The sequence below is a fragment of the Amblyomma maculatum genome, chromosome 1 (assembly GCF_055883805.1).
Source record: "Amblyomma maculatum isolate TAMU_Amacu chromosome 1, ASM5588380v1, whole genome shotgun sequence".
In the NCBI taxonomy this organism is placed as follows: Eukaryota; Metazoa; Arthropoda; class Arachnida; order Ixodida; family Ixodidae; genus Amblyomma; species Amblyomma maculatum.
In genome coordinates, this window is record NC_139344.1 from 80,314,909 (window position 1) to 80,333,587 (window position 18,679).

Genomic DNA, 18,679 nt, shown 5'->3' on the forward strand with positions numbered 1-18,679 from the left:
TGCGTAAAGAACGGAGCGCGGAGCGCATACACCCAAAACTTCATGTACGAACATTTCTTGACACAGTTCCTGGACAGCCGGCCAATAGACAGAGCGGATAGAGTCTATTGAAATTTCGCAAGGAATTGCAAGATCATAGCGTCATCTTTCTTTTACAGGCACATGCATCTCAGAACGGCGCCAGAACAGTGTGACAGTTGCGAAATCCAGAGGTTATGTGCGCCGCACTGCAGTTGAGAATGCGATTGCTCCAAATTTATGTCCCAAGTTTAGTGGAGATTGCCCTTTACCTATAGTGCTACAAATGTTGAGTGGTGCGTATTAGTGACGTTAGTATTGTTTCAGTAGACAAAACTGAAGGGGGGAAAAAAAGTGTTACCACGATCGCTGGCGCATGGTGCTGCGTCCGCATATCCATTTCTGGACATTTAAACAGCCGGATGGAAGAAGGAAAACAAATTATTCCGTCGACTAACGTAGCACCATGCGAAAGCGTTTAAGTCTCGACTGTCTTTGTAAGGGCTTGTAAAACTTACTAGGACTTGTAAGGGCATTCCAATCTAACTGGGGGGATGGGGGGGGGGCAATCAAATTTGGGGGATGGGCCGTCTAGTTTGGAAGGCAGGCCAGCACGTCGGTTTTGTACGTGGGTGAACCCAATTTTGGGGGTGGGCCATGTCTATTTCGTGGATGGGCCATGGAGGTTTTGAACGCGGGTCAACTCAATTCTAGGGCAGACTAGGCCTTTTTTTAGAGGGGGGGGGGGGTTGTATTGGCTCGCTCCATTTATGGAGTGGGCCAGTACAGTGTCGAGAAGGCACCCCAACCCAATTTTGTTCATGGACCAAGCCAATTCTCACCCGAGCCCCACTAGACGTATCTCCGCTCAAAAAATCGGCCAGGATCATTCTGAGGTCAAAATTCGAGTGGTCCTAACCAGAGGTGGGCATTTGACATCAAAAAGTGCAACCTCACTCAACCTCAACCTCACGCTTTGAGGTTGAGGTTTGACCAGGTGACCTCACCTCAATTTTTCTGATGCCACCACCGACCTCACTCAACCTCACCTCAAACTCAAACTGTGAGTTTGAGGTCGGTCGCTCGACCTCAAAAAAAGAAAAAAAAAAAGGTTTTTCACTTGAGAACACTAACTATAAAACGTCATGGCACAAGTCCTGTGCGGTGACACGCCAGAATGACGACATAAATTTTAAACAACATTGAATATGATAAGGCTTACTTGTAAAGTAAAAAAATTAAAATGAACATTTGCCAGCGGGGCTACTGATTCATAGCAGGCTGACCTAATAACGGCAGTATAATTGGTCAGTTTGAACTCTTCAAAATTTATTTTTATTTGTTTTGATATGGTGACTTTTGACCTAATTCCCGCTGTAATGCTTGTGTGTCCTTGGCGCTGCTGGATGAGAACCCCCGAAGGTCTGCAGTAAAACGTCGCACATATCTGTGACCGTCAAATAGTGTTTCCTCATGACAAGCAAGTCATAATTTCTTGGTGAAAACATTGTCCTGCGATTTGAAATCGAATCGGATGACAAAATCACAAGCAATCTAATGTTTCTTCAGTGTTACGTCTCTGTTACAAAAAAAAAAAAAAAAGTAGATCGACCACTTACGTATGGAAGTTGTAGTACCATAACATTCTTTTATCAAATAGACTTCTGACGTGGGACTTATCACAAGAGGCGGATAGAACAAAATGTTGCCCTATGCAGAGACGCTTAGTTACGAAAAGGTAAAGCGTGCTTGCCTTTTGACATTGCGCTACTTTCGATAATCCTGACGAGTGGGTTGTGCTGTATAGAACAAACGCCGTGACAAATTGGAAAGATTACCCTCCCTTCTACTTATAACTAACGGTGAATTTGCAGCCCCAAAACATTCCTTTTATCATTGATGTAAGTTAAAGAAATAATACGTTGGATTAGGGATAATTCGCACATTACCTTGAGATGCCGAGAGAAGCTCAAAAGCTGGTTTCCTTGTCCACACAGTTTCTTGTCGCAGTGAATGCATTCCAAGTTTACAGTGCTTTTCGTTTCTTTTGCGCGGCTATTGTAACGGAAATGGCCTTAGATGTCTTTTTAAATTCGACAACTGCGCGCGCGCACATCATCGTCGGTATATTTAGATGTTTTCGCTATATCTGCCATAACCACGCCTGCCATAACCGCAACCATGTCTGCACCCTCGACGCCGAACGCAACAATGCCATAGACCTTGAAGAAGAAGGGCAGACCTCAGCTGGAAAGGGCGGAAACTTCCGTCATAAATTACAGCAAGTCGCCGACCACGGCATGGCTGCGTGTCTTCGCTTGAAAAAGACGGCCACGGTAAATGGCGAAGAACACAGCACGTTGTTTAGATGCTGCCTTTTTTTTTTTTTTGACGATTTCGGGCGGCTCACCGACGCCGTTTGGGGGCGACTTCCAAGCAGATGTTCCAGGAACGATTGGTGTCGACGAGAACGTGGGGCTGAGACACCAGCTTCTAGTCACGACGAGAAAACCACGCCCACTGGGAGAATGAAGCGCGAACACTTAACCCATGCTACGGGAGTTGTTTCGTTTTTCTTCGACTGCTCAACATCCGTCAAGAGAGGAAGACTAGCGGATGTTGAGTAGGGTGGCAACGCGTCTACACGGAGGAAGAACAGAGTTTGAACACTGACTAGCGTGTCCCTCCTGCGAAACGATGAGATGGCTGCATGGTCGACAAGCGACAGAAGTCCGCGCAGCCGCCGCGGTGTTCCGAGAAGCGAGAAGGGCCTGTCTTTTATATTTCTTTAGACCAACAGGAATACGCCAGTCGGAGGTATAGCGCACAGCCAAAGGCTAAAGAAGCAAAAAAAAAAAATAATAAAGAATGTTGCGAGAGGAAAAATCTGAGAATTGTCTCTTCTGATTTTTTTTTCTTTTCTTTTTCTTAGGCGGAAGGGAGGGGGGGTGAAGGGGGAAGGGTGACGATTGGCCGTACCGCAGAAAAGCGGCCGGTTGTGAGTAAACGCGGGTGCACAAACGCGAGAGGGGGCACTGGTAAGTGACCACACAAAACGAAAATAAGAAGTGAGGAAAAATAGGGGTGGTGCAAGTGTACTGAAAAACTAAAGAGAAGAGGAGACGCAGATCTTCACTCGCGCATTCACACGCTCGAGCACCGCACACACATCTCGCTCTCTCAACCACACTGCCACTGTCCTTAGCCCTGTATACATGGACTCGACAGCACTGGGTCGGGTAAGCGTCGAGTAAGCGAGGTCACCATTACTCGACCCGATTGGTGTCTACATGAACTCGCTTTCTAGCGAGTAAGTATCGTAGCGGCGCGTAGCGTCAAGATTTGAAGTTATTGTGCAAGTTTCTTACTAGTAATTGATTCCGTTGCCTTTTAGTATCGAGAGCTTCGATTATTAGTTATTATCGTTGATGAGGGCTAAAAAGCCTTCAACTTCGCTGACGCTCCTCGCCGTTCCGGTTGCTTTTTAATCCCAGAGTTCGCCATAACTCGACTCCCTGACTCGACAGCGTCTACATGCTTTTAGACAAGCGGGTCAAGCGAGTTAACCTACCTTATGCAAGCGAGTTAACGCGACCCGCTCCGCGGCTATTTTACTCGACCCGACTGCGTATACATGAACCCGACAACTGGTTTTTACTCGACAGGCTTACTCGACCCGACTCTATCGAGTCCATGTATACAGGGCTCTTGTAACTCTCGGCCCCGTTGACAGAAACGCACTTAAAAATACCTAAAACTCACAAACTCCCAGAGGCGCGCGTATGTGCAGTGGCTTACTTTCCAAGAAATGCCGAGGGGTTCCTGGGTCCGCGCTTTGCCCGCTAGTTGAGATCGGACACCGGCTGCGGAGCCGAAAGAGCAGAAGCCATCTTACAAACATAAGGCGCGCCCGCCACTTTGGCTGCAAGCTGTAAAACGGAGGGGAGGCCCTCGATAAACAAACATGTAAATGAAAAAGGCGCGAGCTCATGTAGGGTATGAGAAAGGAATGACTGCAAGCAGTCGTCAGTCACCTGTCTGTTCTTCAATGATTCTTCGAGAAGGGCGCATTAAATTTATCTTTCTTTTTATGTAAGGGTTAATTTAATGTCTAGTGACTAATAATAATCATAAAAGAGTGGATTGCACTGATACAACTACGATCTACCGTCCTATTGCTTTCTTTTGTTTTAACTCGTACCATATACAATAGCAAAAGCAGATTTTATTTACTAAAATAGTCTTCGTGGGTGACTTCTCGTCAAGCCATTTATCTCTCGTCTCTTCTGCATCCTTGTTCTTTCCATATGCCTCTCTGAAACCTCCTCTCTCGTGCCATCCTTACCAAGCAATTCCTTGGTTGCTGGATCTTGCGCTTCCCTCTTTTCTACTATTCTAGCTTTTTCTCTTTTTTTTTTTCCGAGAAGCCGACACACCCACGTAAGTCTGGAAACCCTTCGAGTTTGCGCAGACTTTCTTTACTTCCCAAACTCGCTCGAAATAGTGGCGAGATCTTGTTTCACCTTCTTTCGAGTCTGCAGCCGTCGTCCGACCCCACTCGTTTGCCGCGCTGCACTTTACGCCCCCCCCCCCCCCTCCCTTTTTTTTCGTGTCGAACGCAAACGCACAGGCGCAAACTGTTAGTTACGTGCGCGTTGGTAGCCAAAAGAGTGTACACGACAGGCATTATGAAAGGTGTTTTGCCGGCTATTTTATCGCTGTGGGAAACAATAATTTCGACCTCACAAGCCGACCTCACTAAGTTACGACCTCACTCAACCTCAAACTCACGCATGAGGTTAAGGTCTCATTTGCTGACCTCACTCAAAAATATTTAAGGTATTGCCGACCTCACTTCAGCCTCACCTCACTCCGAGAGGTTGAGGTCATTTTGAGGTTGAGGTTGACCTCATGAGATCGAAACCTCATGAGGTTGCCCACGTCTGGTCCTAACCATACTTCGGGCATGCCTCGTGTGCCGTATACCATGTGTTGGCATCATTACCTTGCAGGGCAGTCCCAAAATTTGAGCTTTGCTTGGTCCAGTAGCATAACTAGCCATTCTTTTACTGAGCCTGGCTGAGGCTTCATTTTCTCTCAGAAAAGCCATCCGTTCATTCATAAATCTTTATTCATAAGGATGACCTGACCTCTAGAGGGGAAGCGGGTGGGTTAGGTCAGGTTGAGGGCGCCAGACTCTAACATGAAGTCTAGCAGGGCACTAAACTTGCGCTTGGCATCGGTTCCAGTCTTCGTATGTCTGGATGTGGTGAGCAGATGTGTAGCGGGTGCGAAGGCTCGCCGTGCCAGGGCAGGTACAGATCAAGTGCTGCAGGTCAACGGAGTAAGCAGTGCAGTTAGGGCAGCCGATCCTAGTTCGGCGCCATCGGCTCAGCACGTGCGGTGAGTATGCTCCACCAGCTCGCACCTTGTGAGTGAGAACTTGGGCAGGACGAGAAAGGTCGGCAGGAATCGAAGCAGAGGTCAAGGCCCCGTAACAAACCCCTTCAAAAATTCCTCCGGCGGAAGGGAAGAAAACGACGGCAGGTGGCATGGTAAAGGTTCGACTAACGCGCCGGTCTTCACGTGACGCGAATGGACCGGGACTAACTATACCGGGAATTTAGAAAAAGCAAAAAGTAAAATAATAATAATCAGTCAATAAATCTTTATTTAATGTGCGCAGGAACAACCACATGGTCTAAATTGCTGCAGCACAAATTAAAAAAAAATGCACACACAAGCTTTACACACACAGAACACACACAAAAAAGAAACAAATAACATATGAAATGAAGTTGAGACGAAAAGAGTCACGGAGAGAAAGAATGTCACCGAGTAGCATGTCTTATATACACGGTGAGAATTGTAGAGCACATCACAAAAAAAAAAAACGATAGAGAAAAAGAACAAATAACTATCATTGACAATAGTAATATAGAAATGCACATAAAATAAACAACCATTCCAGGCGCAACAAGTGTGTGGTACTTAAAACACAGGATAATTACAGGGAAATACAATAAAGAATCACAATTGAACGCCGGACAGTAAGATTCGAATATAAAGTTTAAAAGTTAAAATATAAATAAGAAACGGATAAAATGCAATTCAAGATACCGGCAGCATTGAACTGGAGAAAAAGCAAAAAGTACTGTTAAAAATACAACGATACGAACATTCAATATATACGAAGCGAGTGAACTTCGGAAAATGTCAAGGTGAAGACAAAAACAGTTAAACAACCTTTGCATTCTGTCCAGAGGGGAATGGGAATGAAGAAACGGAGAAACTTGAAACGGTCTGAATTCTTTCATGCTCTTTCGCGGAACGCGCAGTAAGATGTACTCTAAGAGCTGAGGGCACATAATGTAGCCATGAAGGAGTTTGTACAGCAAAATTATATCTACTCTGTCGCGCCGGCAGTTAAGAGAAGGAAAATTCAGTGGGGGTGGATCGAGAGCGTTCTTAAAGCTGTACCATATGGACAGGTACAGCTTTAAGAACTGAAGCGGAGTACGGAACTCTCTCGAATGTCAGCAGACGAATCCGAATGTGCGCATAGCCCGCTGAGAAATGCGTTTAGTATCAGAGGAGAAGCTGAGGGTGCGGTCAAAAAGTACACCGAGGTCATTAATTTCATCAACCCTGTCCAACAGCACAGAATTCACAGAATAATGGTAGAGAAAGCTGTGTGTTTTACGAGTAAATGAGACAACCCTAGTTTTGGAAGAATTGAGGGTAAGTCGATTCTTCGCGCACCAATCAGAAATAGCAGATATGTCCGATTGCAACAACAAGCAATCTTGAAAAGAATGTATTACCTTGAATGTTTTTATATCATCAGCATAAAGAAGAAACGTGCAGTTCTTGATCGCCGAGGAAACATCAGTAATAAAAACGGAAAAGAGAAGCGGGCCTAATACAGAACCTTGAGGAACTTCACTGGTTGCAGGATAAACGAAGGAGGTCTGTCCATTGACACAGACAAAGCAGGAGCGATCAAGGAGATAGTTGCGTAGGAGGGCTACGAGTGAGACTTCGACGCCAGAGAGTAGAAGGTTTTCAAGAAGTAGTGAGTGAGTAACAACATCGAAAGCTTTGCTCAAATCACATCACACAATGTCAACCTGACCTCTCTGAAGGACTGCTGCAGAGACATATGTCGTAAACGTGACTAGGTTGGTTGAAGTAGACCGACCCGACATGAAGCCATGTTGATTCGGTACTATGATATGTTTGAGATGGAGGGAAAGTACATTATGCAAAGCTAATTCGAAAAGCTTAGAGGTTGCACATAGAAGAGAAATAGGACGATAATTAGAAACATGAGATTTGTTTCCTGACTTGAAGACAGGAAACACGCGTGCTATTTTCCACACGCGAGGAAAGGCAGCATTTTTCAACAGTTATTAAATATAGCAGTCAGTACTGGTACAAAGATACAACTGAAGGTTTTTATTATGGCGGCTGGAATGCCATCAGGTCCAGGATGGTCTCAGACGCTTAAGACTCGCAGTTATTAACATCTCGTCAAAGAAAAAGGAATTATATGGTGCACCAGATGGGAAGCATACGGAATCACTGTGTGGAGGTTTGTATACGGAGGAAAAATGTTGGGAAAACTGTTGGCAACATCCCGAATTTCCGACCCCTGAGAGTAACTAAGTTGATACTGGAATCCGATTTAATGGAACGCTTGCGAACGTACCGCCAGAACTGACTAAGACAATTAGTGGCACTCCTCTCTAAAGACTCAAGATAAGAGTCGTGGTCCCGCTTGTATAAGCGTTTGCAAAGAGCGGCGAAACTCATCTGCCCAATTGTGAAGTCCGGGGCGTTTCGCTTTACGATGGGCCCGTTCCTTGAGTTTTAACGCCGTTATTAGTTCCTTTGAAAACTAGGAAGGGTACTTCCTACGAGTAGGAGTATGCAGAGGTATGTACTGATGCATACCATCAAGAACTATTTCAGTGAAGCGACTGAGGCTTGTCCGTCGGCATCACTAATGTCATTTAAAAATAATCAGTCGACAGAAGAGAAGAAATTGGAGACCGACATAGTCACCACGTGCATACGCGAAACGGGGCGAATTCACCGCCCGATCTAATAATAATAATAATAATAATAATAATAATAATAATAATAATAATAATAATAATAATAATAATAATAATAATAATAATAATAATAATAATAATAATAATAATAATAATAATAATAATAATACCTTTATTAACCAATCTGAATGTGCATTTGCAGGAATCGGATTCGCTATAAGCCAATGCAGAATAATAGGCAGACAGTTGCGGGCACTCCAGGATAAGACGCTCTAAGGTCTCGGTGGGTCCGTCGCAAAGAGTTCAGGTAGCAAGGCCAGCCTGTGGAAGAACGCGCGCTCCTCCGTTTAAAAGTAGCCCATCCTAAGGCGGGGCAGGCAAACGTCCATGCGTGCCAGGCGTGGGAACGGGATTCGGCGGAGGTGACACATCAGCAGCGACGAGATTTTCTAGGATCTTTACTGTAAAAAGAGCGCCCCTTAATTATAATACGTGTTCGAAAAGGTCACTGTCTGCTGCTGCACTGCAACTTTGGCATCATATTGGCACATTTTCCGTGGAGTTCTTGATCATGTGGCAGGGATGGAGTTGCAGCCTCCTTTCTTTTTTTCTTTTTCGTTGGGTTCTCTGACGTTGTGGCTGGTGTCCAGCGTAACACCAAAGAAAAAGAATCTAACGGAGGTGATCGTGCCGGCCAAGCAATGGGCCCATGCCGTCCTATCCGCGTGAAAACTTGATCCAGCCATTTTCAAGCTTTGATGCTGTGTTGGGCAGGGGAGCCAACATGCTGATACCAAATATTTCTGACCCTAGCCAATGAAACTTAGCACGAAATAAAAAAAAAAAAGCCCTGAAGATTCCTGAATCCTGAATGGCGATAGAATAGCACAGCGACAGCGCAACCCCGCGACAAGACCGCTATCACTAAAGTTCAACGAAAACTGAACGACGCTCCCCGACTAGTGTACGAGCGAATAACAGGCGTGTGAGAAAGGGAAGCTGCGATCACAAAAGGCCAGAATATGATCTGTCCAAATTCGAACCCCTTCGCGGCGGCGACGTTTTGATGGAGGCAGAATGCAAAAGGCGTCCATATGTGGTACCATATCAGTGCATTTGAAGATCCCCAGGTAGTCGATATTATTCCTGAGCCATCCACTACGGTCCCACCTTCTCTGTTTTTGGTTCACTCCCACCTTCATTCCTCCCCTTAAGACGCTGTTCAGATCGTCGTTTATAGATCATAAACGTTGGTTCAGATTTCCACGGAGAAGTGAGACAGATAGTGCGTTTTTTTTTGTTTCCGAAAAAAAAAAAAAACAATTTTAAAATTCCCGACCGCCGACGGCTGGCGTTTCGATGGACGCAAAACGAAGAGGCATCCATGTGCTGTGCGATGTAAGTGCACGTTAAAGATCCCCAGGTGATTGATATTACTGCGTAGATCTCCACTACGACACTTCTTTATTTCTTTCCGCTTTAATTCCCACCTTCCTCCCTTTCCTTATGGCGCGGTTTAAGTGTCCAGAGAAAAAATGTGACAAACACGGCGCATTTCCTTTCCTGTAAACCAATTATTATTCTTTTTTTTTTCGACCTGCTCTGCAGTCTTCGTAGCAGCCGGCCTCATTTGAATATGTATTTGATTCAAATATTAATTTCCTCTGTAAATCTGAATTAATCGCGGCTCAGTGGTCAATACGCTCGGCTGCTGATCCGGAGTGTCTGGGTTCGAACCCGACCACGGCGGCCGCGTCTCGATGGAGGCGCAACGCAAACATGTCCGTCCGCTGTGCGATGTCAGTGTGCTCCCCAGGTGGCCGAAATTATTTCATAGGCCTCTACTACAGTACCACTTCCTTTCACTCCCGCCTTCCTTCCTTTCTTCCCCTACGACACGGTTCAAGTTTGAACGAAAAGTGAAACTGATACAGCGCGGTTTCCGCCCCGTCGTGGTGGCGCAGTGGTAAGACGCCCGACTACTGTGCCGGAGTTCCCGGGTTCGATCCCGACCCCGGCGGCTTCGTTTCGATGGAGGCGAAACGAAGTGACGGCCGTGTGCTGTGCGATGTCAGAGCACGTTAAAGATCCCCAGGTGGTCGAAATTACTCCGTAACCCTCCACTACGGCTCCCCTTTCTCGGTTCCTACTTTCACTCCCACATTCCTCCCTTCCCTCACGGCGCGGTTCAGGTGTCCATAGAGCAAGTGTGACAGGTACTGCGCCTTTCCTTTCCTGTGGACCAATTATTACAGCAGTTTCCTTTTCCTAAAAAACAGAACTTTTTATTTTCGTGCTCTTCTGCAGTCTTCGCAGGGGCGGTCTGCATTTCGAAAGTGATTGGATTCGAATATCATTTTCTTTGCAAATATGAATTTACCGCGTCTCAGAGGTTATGACGCTCGGCTAGTGAATTGGTGTTCCTGTGTTCGAACCCGACCGCGGCGACTTCGTTTCGATGGAGGCGAAACTAAATGGCGTCCGTGTGCTGTGCGATGTCATTTGCACGTTAAAGATCCTCAGGTGGTCGATATTATTCCGCAGCTCTCATCTACGACCTCTCTTTCTCTGCTCCTTCATTCACACCTACCTCCCTTCCCTTACGGCGAAGTTCAGGTGTTTACCGATAATTTAGACACACATTGAGGCTATTATTTCCTAAAAAAATATCCCAAGGACGATTATGGCATTCATTAATGCGGAATTTGAACGGAGCTATTTAAGCTTTTTTTTTTACATATTGAGGCAAAGAATATGAGATGCTTGTATGTATGTATGTATGTATGTATGTATGTATGTATGTATGTATGTATGTATGTATGTATGTATGTATGTATGTATGTATGTATGTATGTATGTATGTATGTATGTATGTATGTATGTATGTATGTATGTATGTATGTATGTATGTATGTATGTATGTATGTATGTATGTATGTATGTATGTATGTATGTATGTATGTATGTATGTATGTATGTATGTATGTATGTATGTATGTATGTATGTATGTATGTATGTATGTATGTATGTATGTATGTATGTATGTATGTATGTATGTATGTATGTATGTATGTGCAGTTACAAAGTGCTTGTTTTCTCACGAGCCAAATCTCAGAAGAGAGAAAAGGAGTCACAGGGGAGCGGCGTAGAGCTCATATGGCCCTTCTTTCTCTTTGTGTGAGAAATTGTCTTCGGTTAGTGACTCTCTTTCGCTCGGTTACACCGGCAACGGCACCAACGACGACAATTTTTCATCTTTAGATCTGCCCCGCAATTTTCGCAGCGGCTGGTCTGAATTACAAAAATGTATCGGATTCGAATATTCACTTCCTCTGTAAATCTGCTGCCCCGGAGTTCCTGCGTTCAAACCCGACCTCTGCAGCCGCGTTTCGATGGAGGCGAAACGCAAGGTGTCCGTGTGCTGCGCGATGTCAGTGCACTACTTCCATGTGGTCGAAATTATTCAGTAGCCCTTCACTACGGCACTTTTCTTTCTTTTCGCTTTCAGCTTGCTCCCCTTACAGCGCGTGTCAGGTGCCCGCCGAGGAGTGCACTGCTCATTTCCTTTCCAATAAACCAATTTTTAGCAACGCGGCGCTCCCAGCGGTTTATTTCCCGAAAAGCTTTTCACATTCATGTTATTGACAGAACGACTCCCCAGTTTTTCGTTAACGATAAGTGAAGCAATCTTTACAAACAGGAAAAATCGTTATTACAAAATAAGCAATAAATTTGTATTTTTGCTGACTCGTAATCGCTTGCTGTGAAGTACAGAACCAGGCTACGATTTTATTGCCTATGCAGCTAAGGAATAAATGCTATACCATTCCAAGCAATTACGCGTTGCCATGCCTTCCGCCAAAGTCGCCATTTTTTGTGTGTTTTGTTTGTCGAGTGGACGGAAAAACCGGTAAAGCTTCAGTATTAACAGCAAGTTTCAGGGCGTTGATGTTTGCTGCTAAACGGAGTCTTTCCTCGCTGCGCTTATAAGCCCGCCTAGCTCCGATGGACAGCTCATTGTCACGTGGTACGACGATCATACATGGCAAAATTACTTTTGAAAAGGAATTAAATTGCATTACTAATTAATTTGCTGAATATCGCAAAAGTAATTAAATTACATTACTCGTTACTGCTCCCAAAAAGTAATGAAATTACATTAAATTACTTTTACTTGGTAATTCAATTACTTTTAAATTACTTTTTAGTTTTTATTCATGCAAAAACTAAGTAAAGCTAGTAAACAAAATAACTTGTTACAACTCCAGATGCGAAGCACACATATTCTTTCGTCTTCCCGCCAAATTTCGTCCCAGAGAGCTATTTCTTCCCTCTTTCCATTACAAAATCAAGACAACAGAAAAAAAAGCAACAACCACAAAAGCAGAACCATGGTCGAACGATCGTGAAATGACCGGCGAACCCAGCGTCTTACTGGCCTGGAGCTGTCTCCGCCATTTGAAGGGCGCGAAGAAGCTATAGGTTATCTATTGTTTCCGCATTCCCAAGAATCAACGTCGGCCCCTTGTGCTCACTGCTCAGTAATGATCAAGCCACGGTGGCTCACGCCATGGACCTTTGCACCTATCTCCACCTACCCCAACCCTCCCTCGCCCCATGGTGACGAGTGTAACCTAGCACCACTGTGCCCTAGCCGACGCAACAGGGAGTGCCACTGCGCCGCGCTCCCAACTAGTTTTCAACTCCGGCCTTCTTGCACCGTCTCTCCCTTCAGCATTCCCTTGACGACTTGAGTGAATAAACTTTATTTAATTAAGATAAAAACAAAGGTAACGTGTATCCTGTTGCTTGGAGAATGGTTCAGACGAGGTCTCAGGCTAACTGTTCTGAGGGAACAAAATGTAGCGCACCAAGACAAGGACAGAGAAAGAATACACACACAGCGCTGTGTGTGTATTCTTTCTCTGTCCTTGTCTTGGTGCGCTACATTTTGTTCCCTTCGATCATGTACCAACAAGCCCAAGTATCTACCCTAACTGTTCTGCTCAATTCTGTCTCCTTTTGCCGACCCGTTACGCTGGCTTCGGCTGGCCGCACGTCGTTCGTGCTTTCGCGGCACTTCTTTGTCGTCTACTGAAGTAGTGGCGCACTTTGGTAAAAGTAATTTCGAAAGGAATTAATTACTTTTGCTGCGAAATAACTATCAAAAAGTAATTCATTACATTACAAATTACCGAGAAAAGTAATTAAATTACAGTAATTTCATTAGTGCAATTCAATTACTGCTATGTCTGACGACGACGTTCCAACAGCTCGTGCCATTAACTCCTTCCAACCGCACGGCGGCGGTTTTGAAGCGGTAATTTCGGCCCAGAAGAAAACCAAATAAAAGCAATTAGAAGCAGGCGGTATGCACCGCTACACGCGTCCCCCAAGACGGCAAAGAAAGGAAGGGCTCCTCCTTCACAATATTGGGGGCGTGCACATTCCGGTAAAATGAACGATTGCCCCCGTAACGACGCATAGCGATGAGCCGTGAGCAGTGGAGTGTACAGAAAACAGCAAGCCTTGCGGACCATCGAGTAGCCCCGCGCGCACGATGAGGGCTCGCGCGTTTCTTCCTCCAGCTGCACATGGGACGGGGCCGCGCTGCTCAATGTCGAATTACCTAAACGCGCCTCTGTGCCGCGGTGGCCAGCGTTGCGTGCCGCGTTCGAAGGCTCCCGCGCAGCGAGCGATAAAAGCTGAAATGGCACTGGGTGGCTGAGTCACTCGAGCTTGCGGTTACGTCGCAGGCACTTCTTCCGCAAGTACACGCGGCCGTAAAAGGTAGGTGTAGATTTTTCACCGCCATCGACAAGACTTCCAAACTGTTCGGTTTTGGTGCATCAGGGTGGGAGGACTCTACATATCCTCCTATCCTGGCACTAAAAGTAATCCGACGTGGTACTGACAGGAACAAGCTCGCTGAACGAAACTGTGTGCTGCATACGTACAAGTAATATATTCTGCGTAGGTGAGAACAGATGGTCATGTTATTCACATTATTAGACAATGTGCGCAAGTGTGTCTTATGTTGTGAGCACGTGGTGGCGTTGATGGATATAGTGCGTGTTTGTGCGTACACGCGCACGTTGAATCTTCTAGCGCAGCTTTAAAAACACCACTAAACTCTGCTAGAGGGTCAACGTAGCTCACACAATTAAGCATTCTGCCTGCGTGTTTACGCTGACCGTAACTGACGAACTTCTCTGAGTGGACTATTTCGTGTGATAAAACCCCGAACAATGGGCAAGAAAGAGCTTCTCGAGACCGCAGCTGTCGGTGACGACGCATTACGAAATCGCTTCAGGCGCTCTCGCTGACTTGAGTTAGGACGTGATTGGCAGTGCTTCCTGTAGAGTTTGCTTTCGGAATCGCGTTTAGCGTGGCCTATGTGCTTGCTCATATGGCATGTCCCGTGTCGGCTGTTCGCGCGCCTTTCTTTCGGAATTCAGGCCATGGAGATGGCAAGACGTTCTTGTAGTGACCTAGTGAAAGCACTAGCCTTTCTTTGTCACTACGCCACGGCTTCGTACCAGCTTGTTATTTTTGTTTGTGTTTCACGTTTACAAATTTTCATTTGAAGATATGCGAGAGAAACGTCGATGCAGTCCGTTTAGGTGGATTGTTTGGCGAGGCAGACATTATGTATGTGTTAGATCTCAACATTGTCGATCTCAATTGGTTAACAAAGACTAGTATACATTTCAATTTTTGTTTTAAAGTACATAACGAAAACTGAAGGCCGTAAACATTGATTATCAGTCGAGTTAATAAATTCTCTTAATCAGGAATGTGGTTCGAAATGTCGAATGTCAAAAATACGCACATGAAAGCTCGTTGAGTTGGTTTTCGCGCATCGCACATTTCTAAAATGCAGTCGCTTACGTACCTACCATCATCTCCAAAGGCAAACTAAATTATCATAAATCGTCAAATATACAAATGACGCCTATATTTGATGCACATCAAGGGGCGAAAACAATATTTTATACATATACAATGCTGAAAAGCCAGCCAGATCTGGTTTCAAATGTGTATTTTTGATGTTCGACATCGAGAAACTCGGCATTGTACGGTATTCGTGGCGGTTGTATTAAGTAAAGCTTTATGACGTGCAAGTCGGAGCATATCCGCAAAAAGCTATTAACGCCACAAGGACTGAATGAAGAGATAAATATATAGAGTTATCGCAACAGGTTCAGACCCCTTGTTTCTGCCGCGTAAAACGCGTTTTCAAGCACGATGAATAAGACGAGCTCGCATGTATAATCGAGCATTTGCGCCGGCGCACGCATATATCATTCGAGTTTTATGTAGTTCTTACATAAACTATTCCAAACTTTGAGAACTATAGCTAGCCGATTCGGCTATCGAATAGAACAAAAAGCCCAAATAATACGCGTCTGCCACAAAATGAAATGTGCGCGGCTGACATGCGCGTGCGTTTTCTGTAGTTCTCTTGCGTGCAACCGCGTCGGCCGAGCTCCGAGACCGCAGCGGGCATGATGCGGCTCGGCTGGTGTCTGCTATGCGCCTCTGCCTGCGCGGCGCTGGCTTCGGCGGCCCCTCAACAGCTCGGAGGCAACCCACTGCTCGAGCGGCAGGCCGAACCGACGCCCCAGCCATCGCCAGCGCCGCAGCCGCCACCGGGATGGTTCAACTTTCCTGGAATCACTGTGGTGGTACCAGCCTTCCAGGTGCCGAACTTCCAGGTCGCGGTCGTCAACTGGACGTTTCCAGGATTTCAGGTGGGTTCTTAGTGTCGTTGCATAATGACGTCTCGGAAACGGGCGTGCTGCGATATTCTATCAGAAAGCAAATCCTGTCATACCGCGCGAAAATTTTCTCGTAGCTGCACTTCTTACTAGCTTCGAATAACCTCGGTGGTAGTTCCGTTTCCATAAGTGCGGGCGCGCAGTATATTGTCACTCGCGGAATATCGCCGACACATCTCGCGGACAAATCTCGCCGACGCGAGATTTTCATCATGAGCTTAGAAAGGCGTTCACCTTAAAATACTGTTTTTAACGTTTCCGTGCCACATAATTATAGTACCTAATTTTCTCTCTGCATTTTACACATTATACGTGTTAGTATAGGTCCCAGTTCTTTCACATACGGTTGTTCCACACCAAGTGTCCATAGTCTTCAGGGGTCATGTTGGCTATAAAGCAGTGTCTTCAGAGCTTCAGAAGCGAACTCTTTTGTTACGCATCGGGAACTTAGACCGTTTCCATCAATATGTTCAAAAAAGTATATTACAATATTGCTCAGTTGCCTTCATTGAGAATTATAAGAAATTATTCCTAAAAAAAAAAAAGAAGCTCCATTTGGTTTTCTATGGCAGTCTACTCTATGCGAGCACAGGAAAAACTTTGAAAGCAACCAGAGAAACGAAAAATACAAATTGAGGAATGAACAGGTTCACTAGTGCGTTTTCGCTCCAGAGCGATTTCCACAAAACCTAGACGGCGCTAAAGCTATGACAATACTGCACTAACTTCATTTTTAAGCGCGTGTTTGGCGTATGGCAACCACTGATGCTCATGCGCCAATAAATCCAGCCTAATTAACTTGCCTTGTTACCTGGCGTCACTAGAAGGCGCATCAGGCATTGTTAAAGTATCTGGCTTATATCGTATCTTTTCTGCAAGTATTAGTGGCGGATATGTCAGTCCATGCTAGCTGATAAGACGAGCAGGCATTCCATGAAAGCTGCAAGGATACCATCCGCCGCATGCAGGCCCGCGACATAATGTTTTTAGGTTCGCTGATATTATTGGTCGCAAGCCACGCGAACGTCTAGGGCTAGAATTTACAAGCCAAGAGAGGAGAGGGGGGGAGTCGCCTTTAGCTGTCGCACCCCGCCTTCCTGGTGAAAATAAAAATGCTCACGACATCACCATAACCTGTACACGCCAAAAGAACGCATGTTACGCGAGGTCTCGGTTTGTCGATCGTAAATCATGGCCTTGTAGTCAACTCGCGATTACTTTCAAGATGAAAGTAGTAGTATTAATAGTAGTATGAGGTTATTTATTGCAAAATAATCAAAAAGAAGTGAAAAGACGTTTGCCCGTCCCGGTATCTATCAAACCTCCCGAAGCACTGAACGGGGTCGCCGGAAAGAAAGGGATAGCGAGGAACAGGAAGGGGGAAATCAAAGTGCTGAGCGAAAGGAAGAAAAGACAGAGTAGGTGCACGCTGAAACAGCAAAAATGTTTTTGGTGACGCCATTATTGCTGCATTTTCTCCAATATCAGATGCCTCAGGGCCCATGGATGCCGTGGACGCCATGGATGCCTCAGATGCCCCAAATGCCCCAAATGCCTCAATTCAACTTCACTCTTCCCGGGTTCGGCAGCTTCCCAAGTCTGCCCAACCTTCCAAGTTTTCCGTCCGTCCCTGCCGTGCCTGCTATGCCAAGCTTTGTCGACCTGACCGGCGATATTCCCGACGTACCTGACATCCCCGACGTTCCCGATATCCCAGATGTGCCAGACGTACCTGATGTAATCGGCGGCACGGGGGCCTCGCGTACAATGCCCGTACCAGAAGACCTACCCCCATCGGCGCCAATCACGAGAGCGAAAAGTCGAGCCGCAAGTTCGGTGCCAAGTGAGAGCAGAAAGTCGTAATGCTGCGCAAAGCATGATCGCAGCCAGTAATATGGCTGCCCCAAAAGCGGTGTCCGCATTGCAGGATTCCCGAGGAGAATATGAAAAGCTACACTGCCGAGAAGTAAAGCATTTGAATCCCCATATATCACACTGGCAGTCGACAGTTAAACCCACACGAAGCGTGGTAACCAGCGCGGCTGCGAAGCTGTACGCAGAGGTTGCAGAGGTGGAGGGGAAGAGTTACACAACGGCAGATCACCTAGCTTGGTACCGAAGCGCGATAGACCCTTGTTACACAGGCACAGTTACGCGAAACCGAGGTTAGGCCATGTTACACGGCGGACCAAACCCTGGTTACGCCACTAACCGCGGTTATCGCGAGCCGAGCTTGGCGACCTCGGTTTGCGTCATTAACCGAGAAGATGGCGGCGCCCAGCGCGTCGGTAGCGTCCGCGCCCGTGTTACAAACTTTACCAAGCAATAATTTTGCGACACAAAACATACTTCTCATCGATATCATGTTTCATAACAAATATATTCTAAATAACGCACATATTTGCGTACGGAATTTCGTTCCGCCAAATTGTAGCGTCAGTTCGTCTTTTCCACCCAAGGCGGCGTTAGCTCTGGAGTGCTGTGTAACAACGACGAACGGCGATTTGAGATAACCACAGTTCAGTCCGGTAACCGCGGTTAACTTTGTCCGTGTAACAAGGGTATTATAGAGCTCGATCGCAGACGGCTTTCAGTGGTAATATGTGCACCAGCGCAGGATCCTGTGTGCGAGACGGGGCCCCCTCGGGTTTAATTTTTCGCAAAAAGCTCGCCGATAGCCGATATCGAACTCAGTGAACCGACGATCAATAAACTAGCTTACCAAAAATGTTTTGTTGTCCTCACTGACTCCCTGTCTGCACAGCAATGTGCAATGAAATACTTGTGGTCACAGCAGGAATGCGCCGTCCTTGATATCG

General features: G+C 46.0%; 1 protein-coding gene across 1 annotated transcript; it reads left to right on the forward strand.

Moving 5' to 3' along the window:
* Window positions 1-15,587: 15,587 nt before the first annotated feature.
* Window positions 15,588-18,192, forward strand: LOC146202884 (uncharacterized). The gene is made up of 2 exons (XM_084602298.1): window positions 15,588-15,833; window positions 17,349-18,192. Exons 1-2 carry the CDS (start codon window positions 15,588-15,590, stop codon window positions 17,721-17,723), a joined length of 621 nt encoding a protein of 206 aa, XP_084458424.1. The 3' UTR covers window positions 17,724-18,192.
* The last annotated feature ends 487 nt before the right edge of the window (window positions 18,193-18,679 follow it).

Coding starts and splice junctions, on each gene's coding strand:
- LOC146202884 (XM_084602298.1), top strand. CDS start 15,588: ATGATGCGGCTCGGCTGGTGTCTGCTATGCGCCTCTGCCTGCGCGGCG. Junction 15,834..17,348: donor GGACGTTTCCAGGATTTCAG/GTGGGTTCTTAG, acceptor CTCCAATATCAG/ATGCCTCAGGGCCCATGGAT.